We start from the raw sequence: 25,025 nt of genomic DNA, 5'->3' as shown, positions 1-25,025 counted from the left end.
GGAAGGGAAATTATGTGAACTCAAGGAGAAAGACACAAAGTGTACATGCATTCACATTTTTAACGTCTTCAGCAATTTTTCCAAATGTGGGAGACATCACAAAGTGTGTGCTTGCTTTTCTCATTGTCTGTAATAGTTTAGTCTAGATCTGGAATTTCCAACTAGTATGCCATAGGAAATGATCCAATTGGTATAAAAGTGATGTATTTGCTGTAAACAATGTATTCTTTGTTCAGCTATCTATGCCACTGACATATTGTGACAGTCAATTAAGTGCTATTCCACTAGATGGCAGAATTTACACACATCAACCAGCGTATCCAATTTTGCCAACAGTGAGATTTTTTTTTATGTAAAATGTGTGCCTTGACGCACACATTGTTTTGAAAGACTGTACTTGCTCCTGGGACATCCAGGGAACATTTGCTCAACTTTGCTAAATGGGGAAATTTGTTTTCATTCTGTACACACACCAGCAGTGGGCTCTGCATGGCGGGAATTTACACTGTTTATATTTACAGTAATCTTCGTGTGTGGTGGAATAATTCTCCCTCACCTAGCAAAGCCTCCTAACCTTTGCTTATATACTGCTAGAAAATAGAAAGAAAAGGAAAAGCAAAAGCTGGGCCAAATGTTAACATCCCCCTGCAATAATTGGCGCTTTTCTGGTTATAATTTCACAAATGGAAAATGCTCAAATGCTATACTCATGTCAAGGTAGCGTGTTTTAGTATTAGCATGAGCTAAAGTCACTTGCATGACAAATTAGACACGTGAGAAGTCTAGTATTGATTTTACATCTTCATAACAGTTTTCAGCTTATTTTTACACTTAGCAGTTTGGAATGTTAGTGAGAACACGAAGTTCTGTAATGTCGACAGTTTGACTCTTGAACAGACTGTTTGCTTTTCATTTTATCCTATGGGAAATCATTGTTTCCAAGCAGCGTCCCGTAACATATTGTGTTGGACTTTAGAGGTACCACTTTATATAGCTTTCAACGTGTTGTTGTGTGTCTATTTAAAACTTAGTTGTACACGTAGCTGCAATTCACAGCATACTCAAGCCCGGACAAGAATTTTTTTTGGAAAGATCTAGATTAGTGCACTCTTTTCCTTTTTTTTTTTTTTTTCCCATCCAGGGGCCTGCATATGCCTGTAGAGCGGAGCGGCCCTTTTTTCAAGCGCCTGAAACTACCCTTTGGTATATTTACAAGGCGCACACTCGTGCACAAACACTTACTTCCAAAAGTGGCAGCAAAAGGACCTCTTCCTGTCGGAGGTGGAGAGCGGGGAAGATGGAGTGAAGGGAGGGTGCCATAATCCACCTCATGAAAGAATGGCCAATTGCTGTCCACTTGGCCGTACACAATAGTGAGAGAGAGGGAGGGGACGAGTGCCTGGACGGATAGAGGGAGGGGGAGGTCAGCGTTTGAAGTTACACCATAAAAGCCATGCTGAAAGGAAACACGAAGTGACCCCTCTACCGCCACCTTTTTTTTAAAATTTTTTTTTTTTTACCTCCCCTTTGCATTCAACCCTCTCCCCTGCATCCAGGCACGCTCCTCCCTTTGTTGATGTGTGTGCAGATTGCCCCATGGATGGACCAGGTGTACTTTATAGTACTCCTTCATGTACTTCAAACGCTAATAGTCCAATTTCACCTCGGCCCCCTCCTCTGTGCATCTCTCTCCACCAGCCTGTTGTTTGAATGTTATTGACAGCAGAAAGGAGGTAGCAAAGGGCCATGAAGATAAGTGCGAATCGATCCGTGTTTCCTCAAACCTGATTGATGCAAGGCACATATTTATATTGGAGAAAATCTTGTGACACATTGAACAAAGGCTTCACACAAGTTGAACACAAAGCTCTGCTGTGTGAACGGCAACAGGTTGCTGCACAGGCTAATTGTACCTTCTGCCATCTAGTGGAGACGTCTTCATTGTTCTGCCTGCCTGTCGCTATGCTGGCATTAAAAGACAAACAAAGGTACATTATTTATAGTCGAAAGAACAATTGGACTAATTAGGTGGAATTGGGTTATTTCCCGTGGCACAGTTCGTAAAGGCACGTGTAATTTTGGTGTGATTCTGACTTCACTACTTTGTTGTTGTAAGTTAATAAGAGACTATTGCGCAGTCTGACGAATACAAATTCGGAGTATGTTGCCATAGGAACTAAATTCTGTCGTTAACCGAGGACCCCCTGTATACTTAAAGAATCCATTGAGGGAAATTAAGGAGGTGGTTGTTACGACTTGACTGGAAACTGTATGAAAGGTTTAGCACTATACGATGTTCGGGGAAATGTTTTACCATACATCGTTTTTTTGTTTTTAGAAAGTCCTCTGAGGGCCATTCAGAATTTACCCGCTATGAAAAAATACGAAGCAATGAACAAATGTTCTATATTTTATGATATCGTGGGTTGCACTGTTTTGGCTATTTTAACAGTGGCTCCACTGAGGTTTTGTTTGTTTTTGAATTGCATGGCTGGCCGGATCAAAGACTCTCGCAGGCCAGGCCGTATATGGGCTGGAGGTTCCCCAGCCCTCGTAAAAATCGAAGCTGTTTCAATTATGTACCTCAAAATGTATATTCAGCTATTTGGTTTTGTGCAAGATTGTGCAAATTCCATACAGGAATTGACACGTTTTTATACTCTTCAATGTCTAACGGAGGGCCGGGACTGTGCAAAAGTCTTGTTGGTTGCAGTTGCAGTTTGGTATCTTGAGTATCTCAGAATTAGAAGTAAACTAATTGAAGAATGCAATGATGTCAGAGGTCAAGAGTGTCGAGAAAGAGAAAAGCTTGAGGGAGGTGGAGCGTCTGTAGCTCGGACGGCATTTCGGGCTAATGACCTGATGGATGATTAGGGAATACAACACACGTGCGCTCACACACTCTTAAGTCAAGCGATAGAAAGAGCCAGACACCCCCTGCTGAGCCGCCAGTTCTGGTCATTCCAATAAAGTCCGAGTTTATGAGCAACTTCCCCTTTGCCTTCGTACGTGTTTCTGCTGTAATGTTATTGATTGTTACGCCTAACCTCCGTTACTTTTCGTAGACACGTATAACGAGCGTACGCACATGTAGCCAACATACATGTGTCCGGTGTGCTGGGAAGTCTATAGCGGAATATTAGTCATGGCCGTGTGGTAATGGGCCTCATTTTGCTCTCATTTTCCTCTCTGGTCGACATAATGAGGCCGCCGTCTGCCCCTCTTGGTCAGAACAGGAAACCTGCAAGCGGCAAATGGCTGGGAACGCCTAATAGGACTTTTCTGGCATTGATAAGGTCTCTTTAAAAATAGCACTTGCAAGATGGAAAATCGATCAAATTATTCACCTGGACTTCCTTGCGGGCCTTTTGACTACTCACACGATCATCTGAATTGATTAAATTTAGCATGCCTGAAGCATTTCTGCGTCTTTTCCCTCCATTGAGCTTTATGGTCCACAGCTATTAATGACTAGTGGGAGTTCTGTTGTACATATCTTGAGTAGAACACAAACGAACTCTTCGACTTTTGTGTAAATGTGCAGGTTTGTCCAGCATTTAAACGATATTTCCTCTTATGCTTCCTCCAAATAAACACATCCGGGAGATAATCTTAGATTCTTGACATTCCTTCCGACAATTGATTCAACCATTGCGTTTGTCCCGTTTTTCTACACTATTTTTGTCGCCCATGGTCAAATAAGAACGTGCAATATGTTCGTTAATTTTGGCAGCGACTGCAGGAAGGCAAAATGCTGCCGTCACCTCATTTGCACCTCCGTTGCAGTCTGCTCCTTCCCACTTGACTCGATAGGACGCTAGGAAAACACGCCACTTGGTTCCTGCTCATTATGGGAGCAGCTTATTGAGCGTCTGTGGGAACAGACTTCACTGGTCTTTGGAGCCTTGGTCGAGTTAGTTTAATGATATGCGAGGATGTTGAAGGATTTAATAGTTCAGCGCGATTGAAGTTAAATTGGAATAAGTGCAGAGGAGCGTTGGTGTATTTCAAAAGTATGTACAGTTACTCATTTCTATTTTAGGATATACTCAACAGTATGCGAACATTTTATCTGGCGTTTTCAAACATGGATCCACCAGAGAGCAAAGAGCAGCATCAACACCCCCCCAAAAAAATCCACGATCCAACGACTTGAGTGAAGCTCTTCTAATTAGCCAAAAATGCCTTAAACACAATGCTTTTGGTTTCATCTTTGGGTTAGCGATTCTTCTTCTCTCTATTCCTTATACTTAACACTTCTCCAGTGTGACTTTGACGAAGCGTTCCTGTCATGTTTTCAAAGCACTATTTCTGGCAAGGCTGGTGTTGAGGAGATCTTTCACACATCTGTTTTCCCATTGCTCTTTGTTTTCCCATCAATGTCTCTTGGTTTATATTGCCTTCCCAGCCTTCCATCACCCTTTCCCTTTCTCTTTGGTCCTGCGTCTCTGGCATTTATTGGCAATGAATCAGAGATGATGCAGGAGGGGAGCGATTGGAACCTTCAGGGAAATGGCAGGCTGTTTCCGGACAGGCTTCATCACAGCAGGATGGGAAATGGTCAGAAGAACAGTATATGCTGTGTGTGTGTGTGTTTGTACAAAACATTACTCCATCATCAGCTCTAGCGAGGCATCAGGTTGGTCTGCTAATGCACGACACGCCCCTTCAATTTCACCCATGATATAGCTGAGAGGTCATGCAAGTATTTCAAACACCATTTGTTTTGTGGCGAAAGTGGACTTTGAAAGGTGCACTTGGTAGAAGTCTAGTTGCAAATAAAGGCTGGCCAATAGATTGTGGCCTATTTTATAAATGGCCTTCTTTTAGGGTTTTTTCAAGCAGGAACTGTGGAGGAGCTAATGGATGGACAGAAAGTGGACTGGAGTGACAATTCCACTCCAGGCGAAAGGTTAATACACTGCCATAAATGGGTGAGATGCCGATAAATACAGAAAGGTGCTCATATAGAGAAAATTGGCTGCTTTATCTGTGAGAGAACACGAAGGCCCGCTGAAGCTTCAACTCGATCTGTCCTAGCGAGACGTAGTGACAGGTGGAGTTTTGTGCATGTCATTCGATATGCCAATAAAGGTGAGATCAAAGAATATTTAATCGACAGTAGAAAAACACTCAGGCCATCGTACACTCACTTTTATCCTTAACTCGGGAAAAAGTCCCGAGCATGTGTTCTCTCACACTAATCATGGCATCAATAGGTTGTTGTTACTTGGCTTCTGTTTAATTTGACCCAACAAACAACAATTAGTAAGTAAGATTTGTGCTGCACGGAGAGAGACACTCCTATTTTCCACAGTTAAAGGTAGACAATTCCAATCTATCAGTAGCAGCCGACTTTTTTATTCTGAGCGATGGCTCCGTTCGTGTTGCGTTAATGAGCAAAGGGGATAAAACGTGAGCGTGCCAGTGTGTATTTGTCTCATTTATCATTCAGCAGCAGTTCTGCTTTTTGGGGTCGTTTAAAATCTCTCAAGTGAGGGATTCTCTGCTTTGTGTCGCTTTTGTGTTTATTGTCTGAGTAAATATGCGTCCCAAATATGTTCAGAACTGATGATATTAATTGATTAAACCTTAACTACACCACTGGCTTTTTTGTCCCAAAACACTTGAATATCAAACTCATTTTAAAATGATACCCTTGAAAATAGAAGAATAGAATAGAATAGCTCACAGATGATCTGAGTTTAAAAAAAAAATGCACCGGAAATGTGCGTCTTCTTCACAACCCATAAAAATAATTGTCAAGCAAGAGCGAGCCTGCCGTTGTTTTTTAGTTGAGCTTTCATTAATAACCAATTAGCAGAGTAAAAACATAAACGTATGACAAAGACTCTCCATAACCTCTTTAACACCAATTACTAATTTTCTATCAGCCGGGGCTTTGGTGTCATCTTTTGATGAATTGGTGGTATAGAAAGAGCGTGAAAACGCACCGAGAGTTGCACTCGTGTTTTTTCCAGTCTGCCTCTTCTTCTTGACATTTTGTGATATGTTCCGTAATTTTCCTTTCTATGCTTCATGTTGACTTGACATAAAAAAAAAAAATGTGGGTCGGTATGATGACTTTTTTAGCGGAGGCTGATGAATAGAGACACTCTTTCTCTGTGACGCCTCATAGATTTCATAGGTACGCTGGCTAATGTTTTGGTGTTTAATTATTGCAGCGTGCTAAGCGCTGAAACATCTGTCGGTCCCACTAACGACTGGGGAGCCAACGGGGCCCTCTGACGGCCCTAACGCAATTAGCCTCGTCAAAAAGAGACACACACACACACGCATACTTGCACACGCATGCAAAAAGTGATGTCAGCTGTGTGCTGCTGTGTTCCAAAGATGATGAATAGCTTTGCGCGTGAAACCAATCGCCAGAGATCTGCCTGTGCGTGTGTTGTCGAAGGGTATATAGAAACTTGGATCCCCCTCTGACTAGCTGGCTTGTAATGTATACAGCTATCTTTGCTGTTGTGTTTACACGGACACCGATATTCTGATATGAAGCCAATAGCTATAGTATTTGTAGGTGGAAGACAGCTCTATGGATTAGGAGGCCACGTTATATCATCCTATGAAAATTGAAATGAAAGTATTGTACCAAAGCTGAGCTGAGCTGTATATACTCAGACCTCCAACTTCGGATAGCTCTATTCCGCCCAGTATGACTCTTGGAGAAAAGGAGCTCAGAACATCGAGAGATTTTTTTTAACCTGTAATATAACGTTTTAGAGAGACTGCATGGTGAATGTTCGTGAGCTGGTCATGAAACTTCATAAAAGCCAGGAAGGCACCATGCTGCCCGTGAACCAGATTCCGAATAAATATCCCAAGCAAGTCATGAAAACACCATCAATTTTGTCCACCTCTCAGATACAATGTTGTTGGAGATGTTGCCAAATAAAACACAGCAAAACAACAAAAAGAGGACAATAAATCATTTATTGCATAGAAGCTTTGCCGAGTTCTCGCATGTTATGCACGATGGTGGCTCCCGCTTTGAACTTTTGGCCATCTTCAGAATTTCACGGTGTTAGGATGGTTCAACATTAGCGTTTGAGAGTAGGAAAGCCACGGTGGTGACAAATATGTTCCCCCACAAAAGAAGCTGTAATTCACTCTGCCAAAGGAATGACAACATGGAATTATTGTCTCACTCCATCCAAAGTCTGCTGTAATCTCAGATCTCGTTAGACAGGCCGGCGCACTCGTGTGAAAGCCATCGAGTCGGTGCCAACTGCAGGCAGTTTGGGCGTCTGGGCTATCATGTGATGCGAGGCTGGATGCGGGCTTATCGCAGTAAATAGAAGGATTATCTTCCCCAGGAGTTTACACTTTCTAATGTAACACAAAGAAAACAGTTTGAATTTCTCGCCATGTGTTTTTCCATTTACCTCTTCTTTTCCACGCCCTCTCGTCTCTGTAGCGCTTTTGGCCGTGGGTTGATGTGCCCAGCGTGTGCGACTTTATGCTTTTATGAGCATTTCCCTACCCAAGATAACTGCTTTTAGTCCTTTCTGAATACCTCTCATGTACTTTGACTTCAGACACAAAAGCAAATTCACAGTGTGTTTTCCTGAACATGACCTTTCTGTTCATTGGCTCTGGCTAGCGTCTCTGTGCCGTCTCCTCTCCATTCGTCGCTCGCCGCCACTCCCTGCTCTTGTTTGCAAGTCATCTCATCTTTGGTCTCATTGTTCCTGCTGTCTGCAGTCTATAGTCTGCTCTCTGTGTGCATTTTTTGGTCTTGAACGTGCAGCCATTCCTGACACTTATTGTCCTTATAGCACCCAATGGCAAAAAGTACAGTCAATCCTTTTGTGCTACAAAACCTTAGTGCTTTTTTCTCCTGTCTGCAGCTGGTCGTCTGCTCTTTCTGGGTGTAGTTGGCCTTGAACCCGCAGCCTTCCTGTGCTAAGCCACTGCTGGCCCCCGTCTGCCCGTACCCTCTTAACCTCAGCAATTATCACGAGCTGCATCCACCACTTCAAATATTTATCTAGGAGTCCTTGAAGGAAGCTACAGTTTGGCCAGAGGTGACTGATGTTTCTTTTCACCCCTCAGGGATGATATTTTACCTCCCACACCCCACGGGATCCGGGGCCAGAATAAATGACAAGAGGAAATTAAATCTGGGACTGCAGCTATTTTCAGCCTTTAGTCACATTTCATACTTGAACACCTTATTTGTTACGATGACGTGTTAAGAGTCTGTGAGATAACTCAATTTAAGATTACCTTTTTCCTTGATTTCTGGCAAGAATTTCTGTGATTAGATGTTAGATATTTTCGTCTTCCTCGTGTTTGGCAGGAAAGTACCTCCACAAAGGGAGGAATATTTCAATGAAATATTATCTGGATTTTTTGTCTGGTGAACTACTTACTGTGATCAGGAATTTACAGCTCATCCTAGGTTTACGACAGTCAGATATACGAGGTTTAGAGATAATGAGGTCGTGAAATAAGCTAGTTTATTTGCATTGCATGTAAGAACACAAGGAGAGCTCAGCTAGCCCTGTAATATTTTTTTATTGGCTTTTATATTTATAGGTGAGATGTGTTTTTCATGCAAATTTCGATTGTAACTATGACTTATCTACTGGGTAAACATAGTTTAGTGATAGACCGCTCTGTATTTTGTAAGTGCAAATTCAAAGTACGGCGCTGCCTTAGAACTGAGCCATAAACGGAGGACCACCCATCTGGCCAAAAACTGGTCATCAATTCTTTGATTTCTTCAAGTTGTTCTGAAGCCACCGTCACTTCTTCCTCACCCCCCCCCCCTCGTTACACAGGCTAAAGGTCCAAATATTCAGTTATGGAAATGCACCACATTCAGATCATGCCCTCATTTGATCCATTTGTTGCTGCACGCTGTCTAAATCTTCTCCTTTCAAAGGCAATGCTAGGCAGCTGCTTCCGAGACCCTGGGTTCAATCCCCAAGTTGAAGACCAAATTGGATCTAAGAGGTCTTTTTACACCTTGGCAGAGGAGCCGGAAAGTGAAAAAGACACTTTTCTATCTTCGACTCCCCAGACTAAACAGAACACAAACCCCCGTCCTGCAGGGGAATTGCTATCACTAAACTAGGATGAAGGTGTAAAGATAAAAACCAGTCGTGAGGGTAGCCGAGGAGTTGCTTACGTTTCCGTCGTCAACGGAATGGCGAATTGCGGCAACTGTGATTGGGCTCCAAGGGAGGCATTCTCTTGGGATGGCTCCATTTGTGGGTTTCAAAAAGTGCTGGAGATTAATTAAACTCCCTCCTGGTTTTGGAGCTGTGTGTGTGGACGTGTGAATGATTGAGTCAAAGTGGTGATGAGCAGCAGAGAAAACGTGGTAATTGCCTTGCCGATCGGGGCCCAACTGCAGGAAGGTATCATTTTACATAACAGCAGCTGCACAAAGACAGAACAAAGTGGTGATGGAAAGTTATCTGATGGTGTGCACATGCTGGCATCACAAACCATCTTCCCTCATGGCAAAACCCACAGGGATATTTCTGACTAGCTTAACCTCTGCCTAGCCACCCTTCGGTGAACCCACGCTGTTCTATGGTTGGTCGAAAACTGTTTATGTACACTCTTCAGATTGGGCGCTACGTAGAGCAACAAGCAGTGGGAGACACTTAGACAGAAAGCTTGGGCACTGTGGGAACTTTTGGAGACCTGGCAGCCATTTTAAACGCACACGTAGCACGTATTGCGACTATCCTACATGTGTAAAAACTTGAGCAGGGGTGTGATTTAGCTGTGTTCACACAAACACATCACGCATTCTAACAAAGCCTCAGGCTAATGCAACTGACCCGTCAGTGACCTTTTGAGGAGGAGATAAACAGGACAGTACAGCATATTGTTTCCATGTGTTTGCTGAAAATAGTTTGCAGTCAGTGATATAGTAAATGTTAGCAAGAAATAATAATACCTAGAAAATGTCCACATTATGTGACCAATGAAGAACCAACTGGTGAACAAATATTTATATTTCTTTTCTTTGTTTCTGGATAACAAGTGACCATACTCAAGACCAGCTGCTTGTCAAGCCAGAGGCAAGTGCTTAATTCCTCTGGTTGTTGATTTGATTGGACGTGTCACGTTTCCCGGCCGGATCGGTGAAAAAACCCATTTAGCGTACGGGGCGAAAAGATGAAATGAATCACGTTTGTTTTCCAATGGCCCAGTTGATTGGCATTTCTGTGTGTGCGTGTTTTTTGAATATTTTGCCTTCCATTATTTGATCTTTATGGCGACAAACATTCCCGAGTCGGAGAGCACATCAATGCGACATTGATCGCGGCTGCTGTTGCCGCGGGGTTCTCTCCGTGTGTGTCTTGAACACACAAACGCAGCCTTGGATCCGCTCCTTAGCTAGCAGTTGTCGAAGTGCTTTTCGAATGATAGGCGGGCTGCCGATTCCCGTAATGATCAGATTACACCGACTGTAGGTCATCGGCGGAGTGATCAGTCTGTGACCGGAACTATCTGCGATATCATCGGCGTGCTGCAGCAGAAGCAGGTGTAAACACCGCCGGAGGAGATGATAGCACCAGTCCAACGGCTAGCGTGCGACTGGCCGATAACCTTTCGCAATCTCCAATCCCATTACCAGAAAATTGGTTTGCAAATTCTATAATGTCAGCAGGCCTCTTTTTATTTTTATGTTTTTAATAACGTCTCTTTTGACCATATGAAACCACAAGATTGCAGTATCATATCCCTGCAGTTTGGGAATTTTATTTTGCTCTGGCCACTTACCGTATTTATGGACTTTTATATTTATAGCGTTCCGTCATCTCTGCTGTACCTTTTTATTAAAGTCTCCCACACATGCTTCTGCAAGCAGTATAATGAGAAGAGGGACATCTTGGCAACATGTGAGGGCGGGATGCGGTTATTTCATCGACTTTACTATGACTTGACTATTTGGGGTATAGGCGCCATGAGAATAAAAAAAAACGAGAGAGAGGCTTCGATGACTGCAACGCTTTACCATTATTTATCTGCCTTACATCATTTGGCTTTAAAGTCTCTCGTCTTGCTCTTTTACTCCCCACCATCTGCCCCATCTTTGCTCCGCGTTTAAATTCTGAGCAGCCGTATCGAGCACTTACGGACTAATTAAACGTGCGAGTGTTTGTGATGCCACTTAGGCTGTCGCGGCCCGCACCGAATCCCAGCAGCTGTCCGGCGCGCCGTTTCTCGTCAAGACCCGTGAACGCCACCGCAGTTAAAGCAGATGAATGTTTGTAGTCCTAAATCAAGGCTAAAATAAGACGGGGGCAGACAAAGGCGCGCTTGACAGGAAGAGTGACGAGAAGCGGGCTTGTCGCGGGAGAGCAGACCACCATGGAGACGTGGGGCGGCCGAGGAAGATAAAAGCGAGGGGGGGCGGGTGAAACCTTAGTACCTGACACGTACGCCGAGGCCTTTAGCCGCTGGAGCCAGAATGGCTTTTTACAAGCCTGCGGTCAGACAGAAATAAAAGGCAGCCAAGCGGCTGAATGGCATCGCGCGCACACACGCAAGTCAATGGCCTCTCAGAAATCACAGTTTGGTTTTATAATGTCACAGTTATTCAACGTCGCCAAACCCTTTAATGCGCTACGACTGAACAAGCAGCGCACTCTCCCTTGGGGGTTAGCGGGCGCGCAAGCAGGGGAAAGAAAGCATTAGCAACACCTCTGTGCGCCTTTGAAAGGTGCCAATGGCAGAATGTTCTTTGGGGTCATTATATACAATACATTTTACAGTCAGCAATCCTTGACTCTTTACTCCAGGCTTTTGTGTGTCTCCCCGTTGCAGGAATGCTTTTGTCGTTGACTTACGATCATCTCCAGTTAAGGCTGTAATTAATTAGTAATGGAGCAGATGAGCGTTCATCTTGCCAAGGCTTACCTGTGACCGCTGGGCAGATGCGATGGAATGAACGGAGAAAATGAAAGGTTCACTATCAATCCAAGCGTGGGGCCATTACCGGCTCGCTCTGCTATTTACTGTACAAACTCGAGCTCGACTTGGTGCCGTTGCCATGGAGACCCTGATGGATTGCTGGCAAGCACCAGAAACAGATTTAGGATTGAAATGTTTTATCTGGACAACCCCTTTAAATCTCTTTGGGCTGTCTCTGAAAGTGAAGCGCCCAAGAGCGAGCCAAGATAGATTCTGATGTGAATTTGCAACCATGAGTGTGTACGTGTGTGTGCGACCGTGGTCTTCTCAATTTTGGGTTACATAAATACGCAACGAAGCAACAACCGCATGACCGCTTTAGCTTATTCCCATGCTTCCGTACGCCCACGTGAGATATTTGGACTTTTTCAAAGCGACCGATACTCACATTCATATCTGTTGTTGTTATGACAGCGGATGTGTGCACGCCATTGTTCTCCGCAGTGTGATTTCCCCGAGGTCTTTGCAAGACCTGGCTCAATATTTACCTGACGGCGGTTGTGTCAGCACTTTGCGTGTATGTTGGGGCGCCTATCGTCTTATAAACGACAATCTGCCCCGCGGCGTTCTGCCATTCCCAAGGACGGTGTCCATTGTGATGCTTCTTTAAAGTTGCATTTTGTTTGTGAGTGCTTGTTTGTCGTTGTTGTTTTTGTGTGTGCTTGCTGCTAAGTGCTTGTTTGCCATTCTAGCAGCTCTCTCATTAATAAGTGAGCACTCAGCAATGGAGTTCACCTTTCCCCCGTAATTGCTTTCTCTCTGCGTCACACGCACTCACAAACACAATGCAAGTCATGCTAATGAGCAATAAATCAGAAAATGAGCAAGTCTGAGTGCAAAGTATGTAAAAGTCTCTTTTGTATTGTGTTGCGATCCATTCGCCGTTGCGGTTGAGTCGGCTTTCCTCGAATAGTCATTAGGTGTGTTATGCACTTAAGACGTTGCCCCACCTTTCGCATCAAGAACAAAAACACTGGTCGTAACTGTTTTTGCGCGGTTTTCTACACACAAACGTGAAACGTGATAACTGTTGTCCATTTGAGTTCTGTTGCTAACTAAAACGGCAGCACTTCAGCATTTCAGTAGTCTGTTGTAATGGAGTTTTCTGCTCACTAAGATGCCCAAACATTGCATGGGGTCTATTTAGTAGAGCCTGACGTGTAATCTCTCCTCCGTGTTCTATGCATCAGGGTTTACATTTCGGGAAACCGCATGACTTATCTGTTACATCATCCCGTCGGCCTTGTTTCCTGTTTGATATCCCAAAAATGCAGTTGTCCAAATAAACATCTTTGCATCATGTTCATGTTGGTGTTCAAGTAAAAAGAAAAACTGCCGTTTATATCTTACAGTAGAATAATTGACGTCATATTTAGTAGAGCATTATGATTTTTTTTTTTTTATGTGCCACTGCTGGCTGCTAAATTGTTATGGCGACAGTGGCGCAGACATATTGATTAGCAGCACGTGTGCATAGAGGCACACCGCATTTGGTGCGCGCGCGTGTGTGTGCGCGTGCGTGTGTGTGTGTGTGTTTGTGTGTGTGTGTGCGCGATAGATCTATGGTTTATTGTTTTGGAATTTTTTAAAGAGTGAGAGGGTGGGTGAGATCATGGGTGGGCCTCACAGAAGCCCTCCAGAGATGGGGGCCCCACTTCAGAGAGTGCTCGAGCTTTACAATATGGAAAGAGGAGGGACGCAAAGTGAAGATGAAAACTGGATCTCACATTTTCACATTAAAGGCTCTCCAGTGTGTGCCTGTGTGCTCTCAGTAGCCACAACTGCATGCTGGTGCTTCTGGATTTGGGTTGGGTGTTTCCTTGCAGTGAGTTGGATGGACGGCTGGATGACGGGTGAAACAGACGAGTGGTTGGTGTGATGGGTGGAAGCGAATCTTTGCTCGATGGATTGTTGGCTTGCATTATGGAGGCTTAGGTGGCTTAATGGTTGGAGATGTGGTTGGTTGATGGGCGGTTTGAATGACTGACAGAAATGGTTGGCTAGATGGGTGGTGGAAAGTGTGGATTGTTGCAGGTTGGGGTTGAGGGTAGCTAGATGATCTGAAGACTCGGATAACTGAAGCCAACCATCGATCTGGATTTTCTTCTTCTTTGTCAAGAAATGGAAAGCAGTCTCAAGGACTTGGACATAGGAGGAATACATTGTGAGGTGACAGCACGGTGAAATCATAGTGAGCACACTCACTCTTCTGAAGTTCTGGGTTCAAATTTCATCTCAGAGTTTTGCTTATGATGTTCACAGGTTTCTTTCTGGGTATTCATCTATCAAACACAAGTGCGTTAGGTTCATTGTACACTGTAAGTTTGAATGTGCCCGACTCTTGTTTTTCTGCAGTTATGCATATGTGCCCTGCGAATGACTGGCGATGGAATATAGATGGATGGATGGAAATGGGATGGGTGGCTGTAGGCTACAGTATTGGATGGATGGATATTAAGTGTGTTGCATGAGAGCATCTACTTCCTGTCTTCCTCCCAGTTGTTCTTCACGCTCTCACACTAACTTTCAAATGAGCCTCCATGGAGGCCTGAGCCATTAATGTTGTCCCAGAAGGGAAGCCCCTGAGGGAAGGTTCGTCTGGGAGCTGAGAGCCTTCCCTCCCCGGAGGAGTCTGAATCACCGTAGCACATAGCAGCCCACATCCATCGCCGGAATCATCTTTTCCATTCACCGCTGACTTGTCGCCATCCCTCGTGGCCTTTCAACAGGAAAAGAAGTCCAAGCCTTTTAGTCTTTCTGAAGAGGTTTTCCTCTGCTGCTTTTGCCCTTCGCAAGCAGCATTGAGTCGACTTGCTCCCTCAGCTTTATTAAAATGTTACACTTTTATTGCTTTCTTAATTCCTCCGCTTTACACTCCATTTCTGCCTCTTTTGCTAATATCCCCCAGTTGCAAAGGATGCGCTCAGTTTAGCATATTTATTTCATTACCGCATTCGGCTCACTTTTATTATCTCCATGCTTCTTGCCTTCCAACGGATGCTTTAATTGACTTATATTGATGTGTTCTGTCTCTGCGCCGCGTGCAAAATGAAACTTCCTGGAAATGCCACAAAATGAAAATGTGTTTGCAAATACGTGCCATTCGGATGAGTTGAGGAGCGCGAGGTGGCATTTAGGCACAGTATTTTCACATTTTTGGGGTCAAGCTATTAACGTGAGGTCATTATTTATTTTTTGTCTACAGGTGACCTCAGAGCAACTTGTATTGCTTTTGGAGCTCCTCTTAGAAGAAGCCAAGCTGAGCGCATCCACCATGCGCATTTTGTCTCGCACCTACGACCTGCACAATCAAGACGCTGAGGTAAGCTACGCATACACACGCACGCAGTCTCCGAGAATAACGAGTGCAAGGTCTCCTCTCGCCTCCCGACCCAGCTTTCAGCGCGCTGAGTAATGCGTAGTAAATTCTCCCCGTAATAGCAACTCTCCTCTTTACAGCCGCCATTACTGAGTAAAATCCCACAAGTATGCTCGTCATGTTTTTTTTTTTGTGCTGCACAAAGTTCCTTAATGGTGCTATTAACAAAATGAGCGTGTATGTGTGCTTTACTTGTCTCTATTTGTTCTCTCCTGCACCTGCCGGTAGCCGCATTAAGTACATGATGAAATGAGTGGAAGCACAGGAAAGTTGGACAATTTTAAAGGTGGAATATGCCGAAAAAAAGTCAAACCAAAGTTTAGTCCACTATTGTGTGCCGCCACGCGAGACCTTCGCTTAGTGAGAATCGAAAGGACTAACTTGATTTTTTTCTTTCACTTTTTTATATGTGACGTCACCAAAGCATAGAAAGAAATGTTACTACTTAACGTGCCATACAGATCAAGAACGGTGCTGCTTATTAAACCCGGTAATACCTCTAAAATGCTCCAGGTGATGGTTTTACTCCGCTACATAACATGCCTTCTACTTTATTTGAAATGTATAATTCGATGGTTAAGTTCTCTTTACACACGTATGACGGTTAAGGCTGATAAACCAGTACACTCGGCTAATCAATTCGCTCTACATTATTCCCTTTGGGAAAGCTTTCAACAATTCTAAGTCAGCTACGGTCACAGAGTGAAAACAAGGTAAAGTCTTTTTTAGTCCTTGTCGTCGGCCGACTGAAAATTTGGCTCCAGGGCCATGATTGCTACGCTTAGTTGAATTTCCCGGCAAACGGGAGGAGAGTCGTACTCCAGAGTTTCCAGGAAAAAACCTTGAGTGTGTACTAAAAATACACGGGGCCATTATGCACATGGCGGTGCATGGAAAAACACTTAGGCAAATACAAGCGCTCTCACACACACACACATTTCTCATCTGAAGAAGTGTGTTCATCATCTCCCTTGATTTATTGTCAGTGTGCTTCTTCTGCATCTTCTCAGCACAAAACTGATGATAGCCTAGCGACAATTTTCATAACGCTGCCTGGACTTTAGCCACAAACTATTTGTCTTCATGTAGTTTGTCGTACTTTAAACCTCTTCATGACCGTTTAGTCACAGTTGCCCTGGAAAACCTGGAAAGCGGTTGACCCATTTTCACTTATGGAAAATGAAAAAAAATAATTGACTATTGCTCAGACCTTCCACCAAATGGGGCCACTTCCACTTTTTGCTCCTCTGCTTGTTGAATCACGTGGGAGGTTGGACTAGCGCCTGCCACTTTTTTAGGTTACTTCAATTCCTGTGTTTGCATTGTCTCATTAATGTGAAAGAGCGGTAGCTATAAAATGTAAGAATCCCCTTTTTGAGCTTGGAAAACTGAGCTTAAGTGCTATTATTGTCTTTTTTTTGCTAGTCACTTGGCACCTCGTCCCACCCATAATCAGCCTGGATGGATTCCAGCTCACCTATGACCTTAATGTGGATAAGCGGTGTGGAAAATGATGGATGGATGCTTGGCGGGGGGAAAAGAAAGCCCATAGCAGGGAGGAACACATTATGCTGCTATTCGTGTTGGTCACAGCAACTTGATTGGAAGTGAAAAGCTCCTGGAAAAGTTCAGCATCTGTTTTAATGCTAAACGTATGAAGTTGTCGGCGTTGCTGTGAGCGAGTCGTGCGAAGCTTCGCTTTCAGTCGGCCGAAGGAAATAGGGCGGCTACCCGCAAATTTGCCTGCCCCTGTGGGACGCTGTGAGTGACCACGCATGTACGAAGGCGAGAGTGAGTGGAGCATGTGTCTGCATGTATGAGGCCTGCTGCGTGACTTTGGCCTGCTTCCTTTTCCCATGTGATGTCCAGCCTCTGACTTACATGTGTGTGTGAGCACACTGAAATGTGCATTTGATGTAGATATTTGTTAAACATGCCCTATTTTTTTTCCTAAGTGTCAAAGGTCATGTCAGTCCAATGCAATGCACAAATCTAAGCAGCTTCCAAATGGTGCACAATGAACACGTTTTTGTGCAGCACCATAGCAAATGTAAATGTGCGTTAGACGAATATTTTAATTCAGCGTGTTTCAAAACTATTTTGAATTCACTCAAGTCTGATCATCAGCACTCTAATCGATAACAGTGAACTTACTGTCACATATTGGAAGTTGAACCGTGAATGTTTCCACACATTATCACACACTTTACAGAACGACTTTGACACCACAGAGATGTGTAGTGGGCTGCACTAATAAATAGAGGAATGTCTCCATAAGCGCGAGAGGGGCCCTAAGAGAAAAAATAAGAGCGCGAAGTCCACGCAGCTGCTGCGCTCCAGGGCTCTCCCCAGGAATGTAACCCGGCCATGGCAACAGCTGTGCAGGGGCGCATGAGTCGGTGAGCGCCACCACGGGCGGAGCGTGGTGCAGCACGGCGCAGCGGTCCTCCAAACCGCCAGTCGGGGGAATTGACGTGGGGCTTTGCCGCCCACGCCTTCCCACCCGCACGCTTATTTCTCATGTTACCTTGGCAATGGAGCACCTACTTTATCCTTGGAAACCACAATTCAGAATTTAACATTGCAAAGGTTTGCGGCTAGTGTACAATTTTTGGTCCGGTGACCTTTTATGGTATGGTTTTACCTTATGAGTTTGACTTGAGCAAACTCATAACTGACTTGAAATCTGTTCCAGCCCCACCCTAGCCCTAAAAGCACTCATCATTTATGTGTTTTTTTATGATGCGTTCAATGTTAGTTTTTAGAGTCCTAATGGAGGCACCTTGGAAAAGAAGCCAGAGAGTGTTTGTCCTCCAAAGTTCATCCTGTTGTTTATGAGTGGTCAAGCATCACGTTTATTCAATCAAGCCTCCCTCCTTTCTTGATGAGCATCTTGAAAAATCAGGTTGACGTCCGACCTTGACAAGGTCACGCGCGTAGCCTCCCTCGTAGAACGTCACGTCACGTCTGGACTGCAGCGGGTCAGGACTGGAGCCAAAATACACTCTCACGCCTTCAGCCAGCACAGATGAGCCGTCAGCTCCATTTAAAGTGTTTTGGTGGCTGCCTGCCAGGCGTGGAGCTCAGCGCTTGGTTGTTTTGCGGACTCAAGGAGACCAGAACTTAAAAGAGCGAGGGGGTGATGAGGCTTGAGCAATTACATCTTAAACCTGATTTATTTTTTATGAACCTCATTCCAAAGGTTAGTACTGTTTTTAGTAGCATTTTCTGACAAATTTAAGATGAACCCGTATTGTGACAGGTGCGCCATCGCTGGTGCGAGCTGGTGGTCAAGCACAGATATGCCAGCGCTTACAGCCACGTGGAGCACTTCCTGCTTCATGATCAAGTAAAGACGCATGACACACATGGTTATCAACTAGTTCATACAATCAAACGGCGTGTTTGCATCACTGTAGGCTATGGGCGTGTATCTGTACGGCGAGCTGATGGTTCAGGAGGACGCCAAGCAGCAGGCGCTGGCTCGTCGCTGCCTTTCATTGGCCCGAGAGGAAATGGACCGATCGGCACGCAGGCTGGTGGAGGAGATGGTGCTCTGACAGGTAAAGGCAAGTCCGTTGTTACTTGTCGTTCGCTCGTAATTTTAACATGACATTTTCTGAACTCCTGTTACCATGGCAGCAGCGTTTCAATGAACAGACTAATATATCATGAAATCTTTCCATTGATTTCATTGCTGATGTCTTTCATGCTTATGATATCCCCAGTACATTGTTTTATCTTCAGGATTACCTCCCCCAAGGTTATTAACCTGTTTAAACAGGTGTGTTTTTTGTAAAACTTGCTGTCCACTTTTTTTTGTCCTTTTCAAAAGTATTTGGTCAATGATTTCCCTGACTATAATGACAACTGTCCAAATACTTTTGCAACATTGAAAATAGAGGCAATCTGAGGTACGCTGCAGGAATTCTAAAATGTGTTTACCCATTGATTTCACTGGCGATACACTTGCCTTGGTGGAGGTATGTGTGTTCTTGAATACATGCAGACAGGCGCTGTTTTGAGGTCCTTAAAACTAGGGTCAGGGTTTCAAACTAGGGTTTAATGTTCCCAAGTAGATTTCCACTCCACTTGGGATTCGCTTCTTACCTACAGTGACACATTCCTCGCTGATCCTGCTTTGTGTGTGTGCGCATGCATAGTTTCAGTCTCGGGAAGGGGCCTTTTCCAGGCACTCACAGTAGCACCATCAGGACGCATTTGTCAGAGAAGGAATTTGGGAATGCGGAAAGTGAAAGCCGGGGGGAGTGGATCAGCCAGTGTCATTTTTAAGCCTTAACTCCTAAACGTCCTCTGCAAACTTTTATAATGGTGTCCGTTCCCAGTTAATTCTCATTCATTTCTATGGACAGTGTCACATAAAATGTCCAGCATAAAGACCTTTACAGCTTAATTTCAGCTTTTTCTTCCAATTCTACTGCCTGTAGGTTGATGCAGTGGTAAGGTGTCCCAATGTTTCTGTCCGTTGAGCGTATATAAGACTAGTCAACATGCTTGCAAGAAGAAAAACATTTTCATTCAAGATTCAGTCTTCTGTGGAGATGACCTCGATGTGCTGCTTTCAACTCGGGTCCACATTAACTAGAGTGACTGATTTCCAACATTAAAAATCCAATTTTACGTAGGTCACTACCAGAAGACTGCTTTTATCTTATCTCTCTCGCACGCACGCACACACGACTAGACAGCCAGCTGCCAGGATATGAAAGGCTTTTTGCTGGCTGTATCCTGATAAATCTCGCTAACACAAGTGTGACAATTGTACATCTTGTACATATAGTCTCCATCTTTGTCCCTTTCAAGGAAAAATGATCATGTCTTGTAAGAATTTTAAACTTTTTTTTTAATTAAAAAAGAAAAGAGAGACCTTGTAGAGCAGGGGTGTCAAACTCCAGTCCTCGGGGCCTCATATAATAAATAAAAAATAATAAATAATAATAATAATAAATTACCATGTATAGTAAGGCTGTTTTAATAAAAGAAATAACCATGTAGAGTAAGCCTTTTTATAAAAAAAAAAAAAAAGACCATGTATAATAAGGCTTATTTTAATCAAAATTAACCATGTATATAAGCTTTGTTTTGTACAAAATCAACCGTTATGCAACAACGGGGAGATTATGCTTCTCTTTGGGTAATCTTGATTTTATAAAGTCAAAGTCAGCTTTATTGTCAATCTCTTCACATGCCAAGACACACAAAGAAACCGAAATTGCGTTTCCACTATCCCACTATAACTTAAAATAACGTGTATGCATATATATGCCTAAATATTGTTATCCAATATATCTACTGCAATTTCACATTAGATTGCTGGTTTGAAATTTACTTTTATTATTATTTTAATAAACATTAAAACCTGTTAAAACTTGTCTGGTGTTTTATTCGTTGTTTTTATTTTTTTGGGCATGAAAACAAAAATCTGACATTTGGTTAACTGCTGTGTTTTACGTTGTTATATGAGTTGGTGTCCCCCAAAATAAATGTTGGCATAACGGATTTTTTTCCAACCTTTTATTCAAACACAAACACATTCAGTATAATAACACCAACTACAATCCAACAAATACAAAATTAAAACATCAATGTTGGCATAACGTGTGTCGGCTGGCATAGCAGAAACGCTGTCACTCACTCGTGAATCTTCGCGAACGAACCTGAAGATGGCGGTGTACCTAATAGAGTGTCCTAGTGACGTCACAGATCAAACAGCCAATCAGAAAGTAGGGGTGAGGGCGGATGTGGCACTTTTCACTTTCACTTAAGCTTTTTCCCTAATGAAGTGGCCTGTGATTAGGTACACCTCATGGACACTTCAATAGGTACACTACACGAGGTGAAAATAAGAATGAATAAATAAGAAAGTGTAGCGAACGATTCGGTGAACGATTCTTTTGAGTGAACCGATTCCAAAGATTCAGTTCACTTAAAACTGGAATGCACATCACTAGTACAAAACAGTGCAGACGGCCAAGGAGGGCTAGGTCAGAATAGGCGACTGGTTAGTGACACGTGCTCTCGCTCGGTATGAACCTGGTTCGATCCCAGGTGGAAGCACATACCCACATGTGATTTTAGAATTGCGTACGCAAATGCAAGTATTTATGTGTAAATACATGAGGTGGCCCCGCCCCCAAGTCGGCCGATAGAAAACCAATGGATCACGCCCACTACCTAGGGGGCGGGGTGAAATCCAATAGCGTAGGACACTCCATTAGGTACACCGCCATTTTCAGGTGTACCTAATAACAGGCCACTTCATTAGGGAAAAATCATGGTCAAAGCTTAAATGAAAGTGAGAAGTGCCACACCCGCCCTCACCCCCACTGTCTGATTGGCTGTTTGATATGTGACGTCACTTGGAAACTGCACCTTTGACCATGATATTTCCCTAATAAAGTGGCCTGTTATTAGGTACACTTGAAAATGGCGGTGTACCTAATGGAGTGTCCGTGTGATTCCCTCGTTAAGCGCACCTGCGTGAAAAGTTTTAGCTCCTGCAGAACGTGAAAATGACCAAAACTTTTCACGCAGGTGCGCTTAACGAGGGAATCACACGGACACTCCATTAGGTACACCGCCATTTTCAAGTGTACCTAATAACAGGCCACTTTATTAGGGAAATATCATGGTCAAAGGTCACAGGTGTCAAGCTCTAGTCCTCTGGGCCGCGTTCCAATATGTTTTCCAGGTTACCCTCGTTAAGCGCACCTGCGTGAAAAGTTTTAGCTCCTGCAGAACGTAAAAGGAGCTAAAACTTTTCACGCAGGTGCACTTAACGAGGGAATCACACGGACACTCCATTAGGTACACCGCCATTTTCAAGTGTACCTAATAACAGGCCACTTTATTAGGGAAATATCATGGTCAAAGGTCACAGGTGTCAAGCTCTAGTCCTCGGGGCCGCATTCCAACATGTTTTCCAAGATTCCCTCGTTAAGTGCACCTGCGTGAAAAGTTTTAGCTCCTGCAGAACGTGAAATGCCCAAAATCTTTTCACGCAGGTGTGTTTAACGAGGGTAACTTGGAAAACATATTGGAACGCGGCCCCTCGAGGACTGGCGGTCGACACCCCTGGTTTAAGTGAAAGGTGCCACACCCGCCCTCACCCCCACTTTCTGATTGGCTGTTTGATCTGTGACATCATTCGGACACTCTATTAGGTACACTGCCATTTTCAGGTGTACCTAATAACAGGCCACTTTATTAGGGACAAATCATGGTCAAAGCTTAAATGAAAGTAAAAAGTGCCACACCCACCCTCACCCCCACTTTCTCATTGGCTGGTTGATCTGTGACGTCACACGGACACTCCATTAGGTACACCACCATTTTCAGGTGTACCTAATAACTATGCATTTTTTGTACGCGTCAAGAATGTGTATTTGACTACTTGCTCTTTATTTGGGGGAACACCAAAACATATTACACAACGTAAAACACATATACATATTGTCATATAAAGCAGTTAACCAAATGTCAGATTTTTGTTTTCATGCCCAAAAAAATAAAAACAACGAATAAAACACCAGACAAGTTTTAATAGGTTTTAATGTTTATTAAAATAATAAAAATAAATTTCAAACCAGCAATCTAATGTAAAATTGCAGTAGATATACTGGATAACAATATTTAGGCATATATATGCATACACGTTATTTTAAATGTTATAAAATCAAGATTACCCAAAGAGAAGCATAATCTCCCCGTTGTTGCATAACGGCGCATCCCTTCATGCAATAAATTTAGCCGTTAGCTTGGAGAAAATGCGCATAAAAGAAGTGGTGTTTCAGTGAGTGGTTCTTTCTTTCCTTGGCAAATCGTAAATCGACATTCTGGCTTACATAGTTCACGCCAGGAGACGCAACACGTTCACGGACTGATCCGTTGATGCACGGGAAGGAAGGCAGTTCACCCATTGAGTCCCGCACCACCAGACTCACCAACAGCTTCATTCTCCGGGCTGTTAGGATCCTGAACTCTCTCCCCCCTTCTGCGTAGCGTCCTGTACTTTTGCGCTATATTCTGACTGTCTGCTGTATGCACACTTGCTCCATTTTTGATCCTCTTATTTATTGTGTTATTTGTTTATTTATTATTTATTCATCACTCTTATTTATTCATTTTTTTGTCTTGGAACAGATTAAAATGTTTTCCCTTATTTGTAATGGGAAAAATAGATTCGGAATTCGATCGATTCACTTCTCGAACCGCCTTCTGGAACGGATTGTGGTCCAAAACCGAGGTTTAACTGTATTTCTTGTTGAGATCAGAGCAAGTTTTGAAAACACGTCCGTCCGTCAATTGGGGCTTTTTTTTTCTTCAAAGCCTTTAAAAGGAAAGACGGGTGGTCTCCCCATCCCAGCGTTCCCTCCGAGCGCCGCATGCCTTTTGGAATCCCTCTTGATCCACTAATGAGGGGCATATCGCCAGGTTAGCTGAGCGTGGCCAATGAAAGGAAAGGTCTACTCATTTACTTTCTTTCCTGTACACTTCACATCCACAGAGGAAAGTTTGAATTTTTGAGGGAAAGGGTAAGGCGCAAGATTGTGTCGTGATGCCTACTGTCTGGGCTGTGGGGGTTCCTGGCATGCTGATTTGTGACATATGATAAAAATCACATTGCCAGGGATTACCACACAGGCCTGACCTGACCGGCTACCATGGCAACACCCCCCCCACACACACACACACAGTTCCAACTGAAGACATGATTATCCAGGAGAGAGTGAGGAGTTGGCTGTGATTAGAAATATAGGGCTCTTCGTGTGTGCGCGCGCGTGAGTCTTAAACAGGTCATGTGTGTGTTGTCTCCAGCCAGGCACAGAGCTTAGCTGATTGGTGAACAGTGATTGATTTCCTCTTTGTTCACAGTGGCTAAGTTCTGCACCTGAGGAGAACATTGTCCACAAAAGAAAAGGAATAGCAGAAAAGGGGCTTCCCACCAACTCCTGAGTGATTGACGCATTGATGAAGGCGTCCATATATAGGACATTCAAGTGGCGCGTGTGGCAGAGGGTGCCATCCGTCTAAACGAGCACGGATGTGTGAATTAAAAATGAGGTCCGTGCGGAGCGTGTCATCAGTCCACCTATATTTAGGGCCTATTAAAAGACTAATGGCCATCAAAGGGCCGTTAAAGAGAGCAATGGCCATATGACAGCCATCAGTGCCCACATATATACTGGAGAAGCCTCTGTGATTTATGATGCCCTAATGGCACAAGACCAGAAAGGCGTCTCTTCATTTGCGCAATCAAACTGTTGATAGTGGCAAAGCACTCGATGGATTTAAGGTTGATGTTTGAATGGTTTATGACTTTTTTAAAACAATACAAGGTGAGTGAGCGTTGAGGTCTCAAAACAGAGTTGGCTTCACCTTTCACTAACTGCACGAAGGACCCCCAGACATGAATCATATCATAAAATGCAGCATATGATTGATAGGCAGCAAGAAATGGGCTTGGCCGCCTGTGCCTACTGAGCTGATAATCAGTCGTACATAACCACTGGCTCAGTTCAGCAGGAACAGGCGTCCAGTTCACTGACCAACAACAGTCACATGAGTAGACCAAAATGGTGTGTATCAATCTTCCAAATGATTGTCGATTCTATTCGAGGGAATGTAAAAGTCCTGTATACACTCAAACATGTGCCTTGTC

At 43.8% G+C, this 25,025-nt stretch overlaps 2 protein-coding genes and 1 long non-coding RNA gene across 8 annotated transcripts in view; 1 reads left to right on the top strand and 2 right to left on the bottom strand.

Annotated features, from left to right (window-relative positions):
• The window catches only part of LOC119127708 (aminopeptidase O (putative)), a 58,264-nt gene that overhangs the window by 32,941 nt on the left and 298 nt on the right, over nucleotides 1-25,025 (top strand). For 2 of the 6 annotated variants that reach the window (XM_037259762.1, XM_037259760.1), the window contains 3 exons: nucleotides 15,170-15,286; nucleotides 18,606-18,692; nucleotides 18,763-18,906. In XM_037259762.1, the coding sequence (XP_037115657.1) occupies nucleotides 15,170-15,286; nucleotides 18,606-18,692; nucleotides 18,763-18,903 (345 nt within the window). In that variant the 3' untranslated portion in view covers nucleotides 18,904-18,906. Of the gene's footprint in view, nucleotides 1-15,169; nucleotides 15,287-18,605; nucleotides 18,693-18,762; nucleotides 18,971-19,073; nucleotides 19,655-25,025 lie in introns of those variants that run through there. The other 4 variants (XR_005098897.1, XR_005098898.1, XM_037259761.1 and 1 more) reach the window with 4 other exon arrangements.
• LOC119127710 lies at nucleotides 6,937-9,589 on the bottom strand. Its single transcript, XR_005098899.1, has 2 exons — nucleotides 7,407-9,589; nucleotides 6,937-7,132 (listed from the first exon to the last, which is right to left on the bottom strand). It is a non-coding gene; the product is annotated as an uncharacterized LOC119127710 (long non-coding RNA).
• fancc (FA complementation group C) overlaps nucleotides 23,676-25,025 on the bottom strand; it is a 19,102-nt gene continuing 17,752 nt past the window's right edge. The window contains exon 16 of the mRNA XM_037259768.1: nucleotides 23,676-25,025. This exon is cut by the window's right edge and continues 153 nt beyond it. The gene's annotated coding sequence lies outside the window, so the exon portion shown is untranslated.

The sequence above is a fragment of the Syngnathus acus genome, chromosome 9 (assembly GCF_901709675.1).
Source record: "Syngnathus acus chromosome 9, fSynAcu1.2, whole genome shotgun sequence".
NCBI classification, from domain to species: domain Eukaryota; kingdom Metazoa; phylum Chordata; class Actinopteri; order Syngnathiformes; family Syngnathidae; genus Syngnathus; species Syngnathus acus.
Note: the sequence above shows the minus strand (reverse complement) of the source record. Positions and strands in the feature narration are given on the sequence as shown.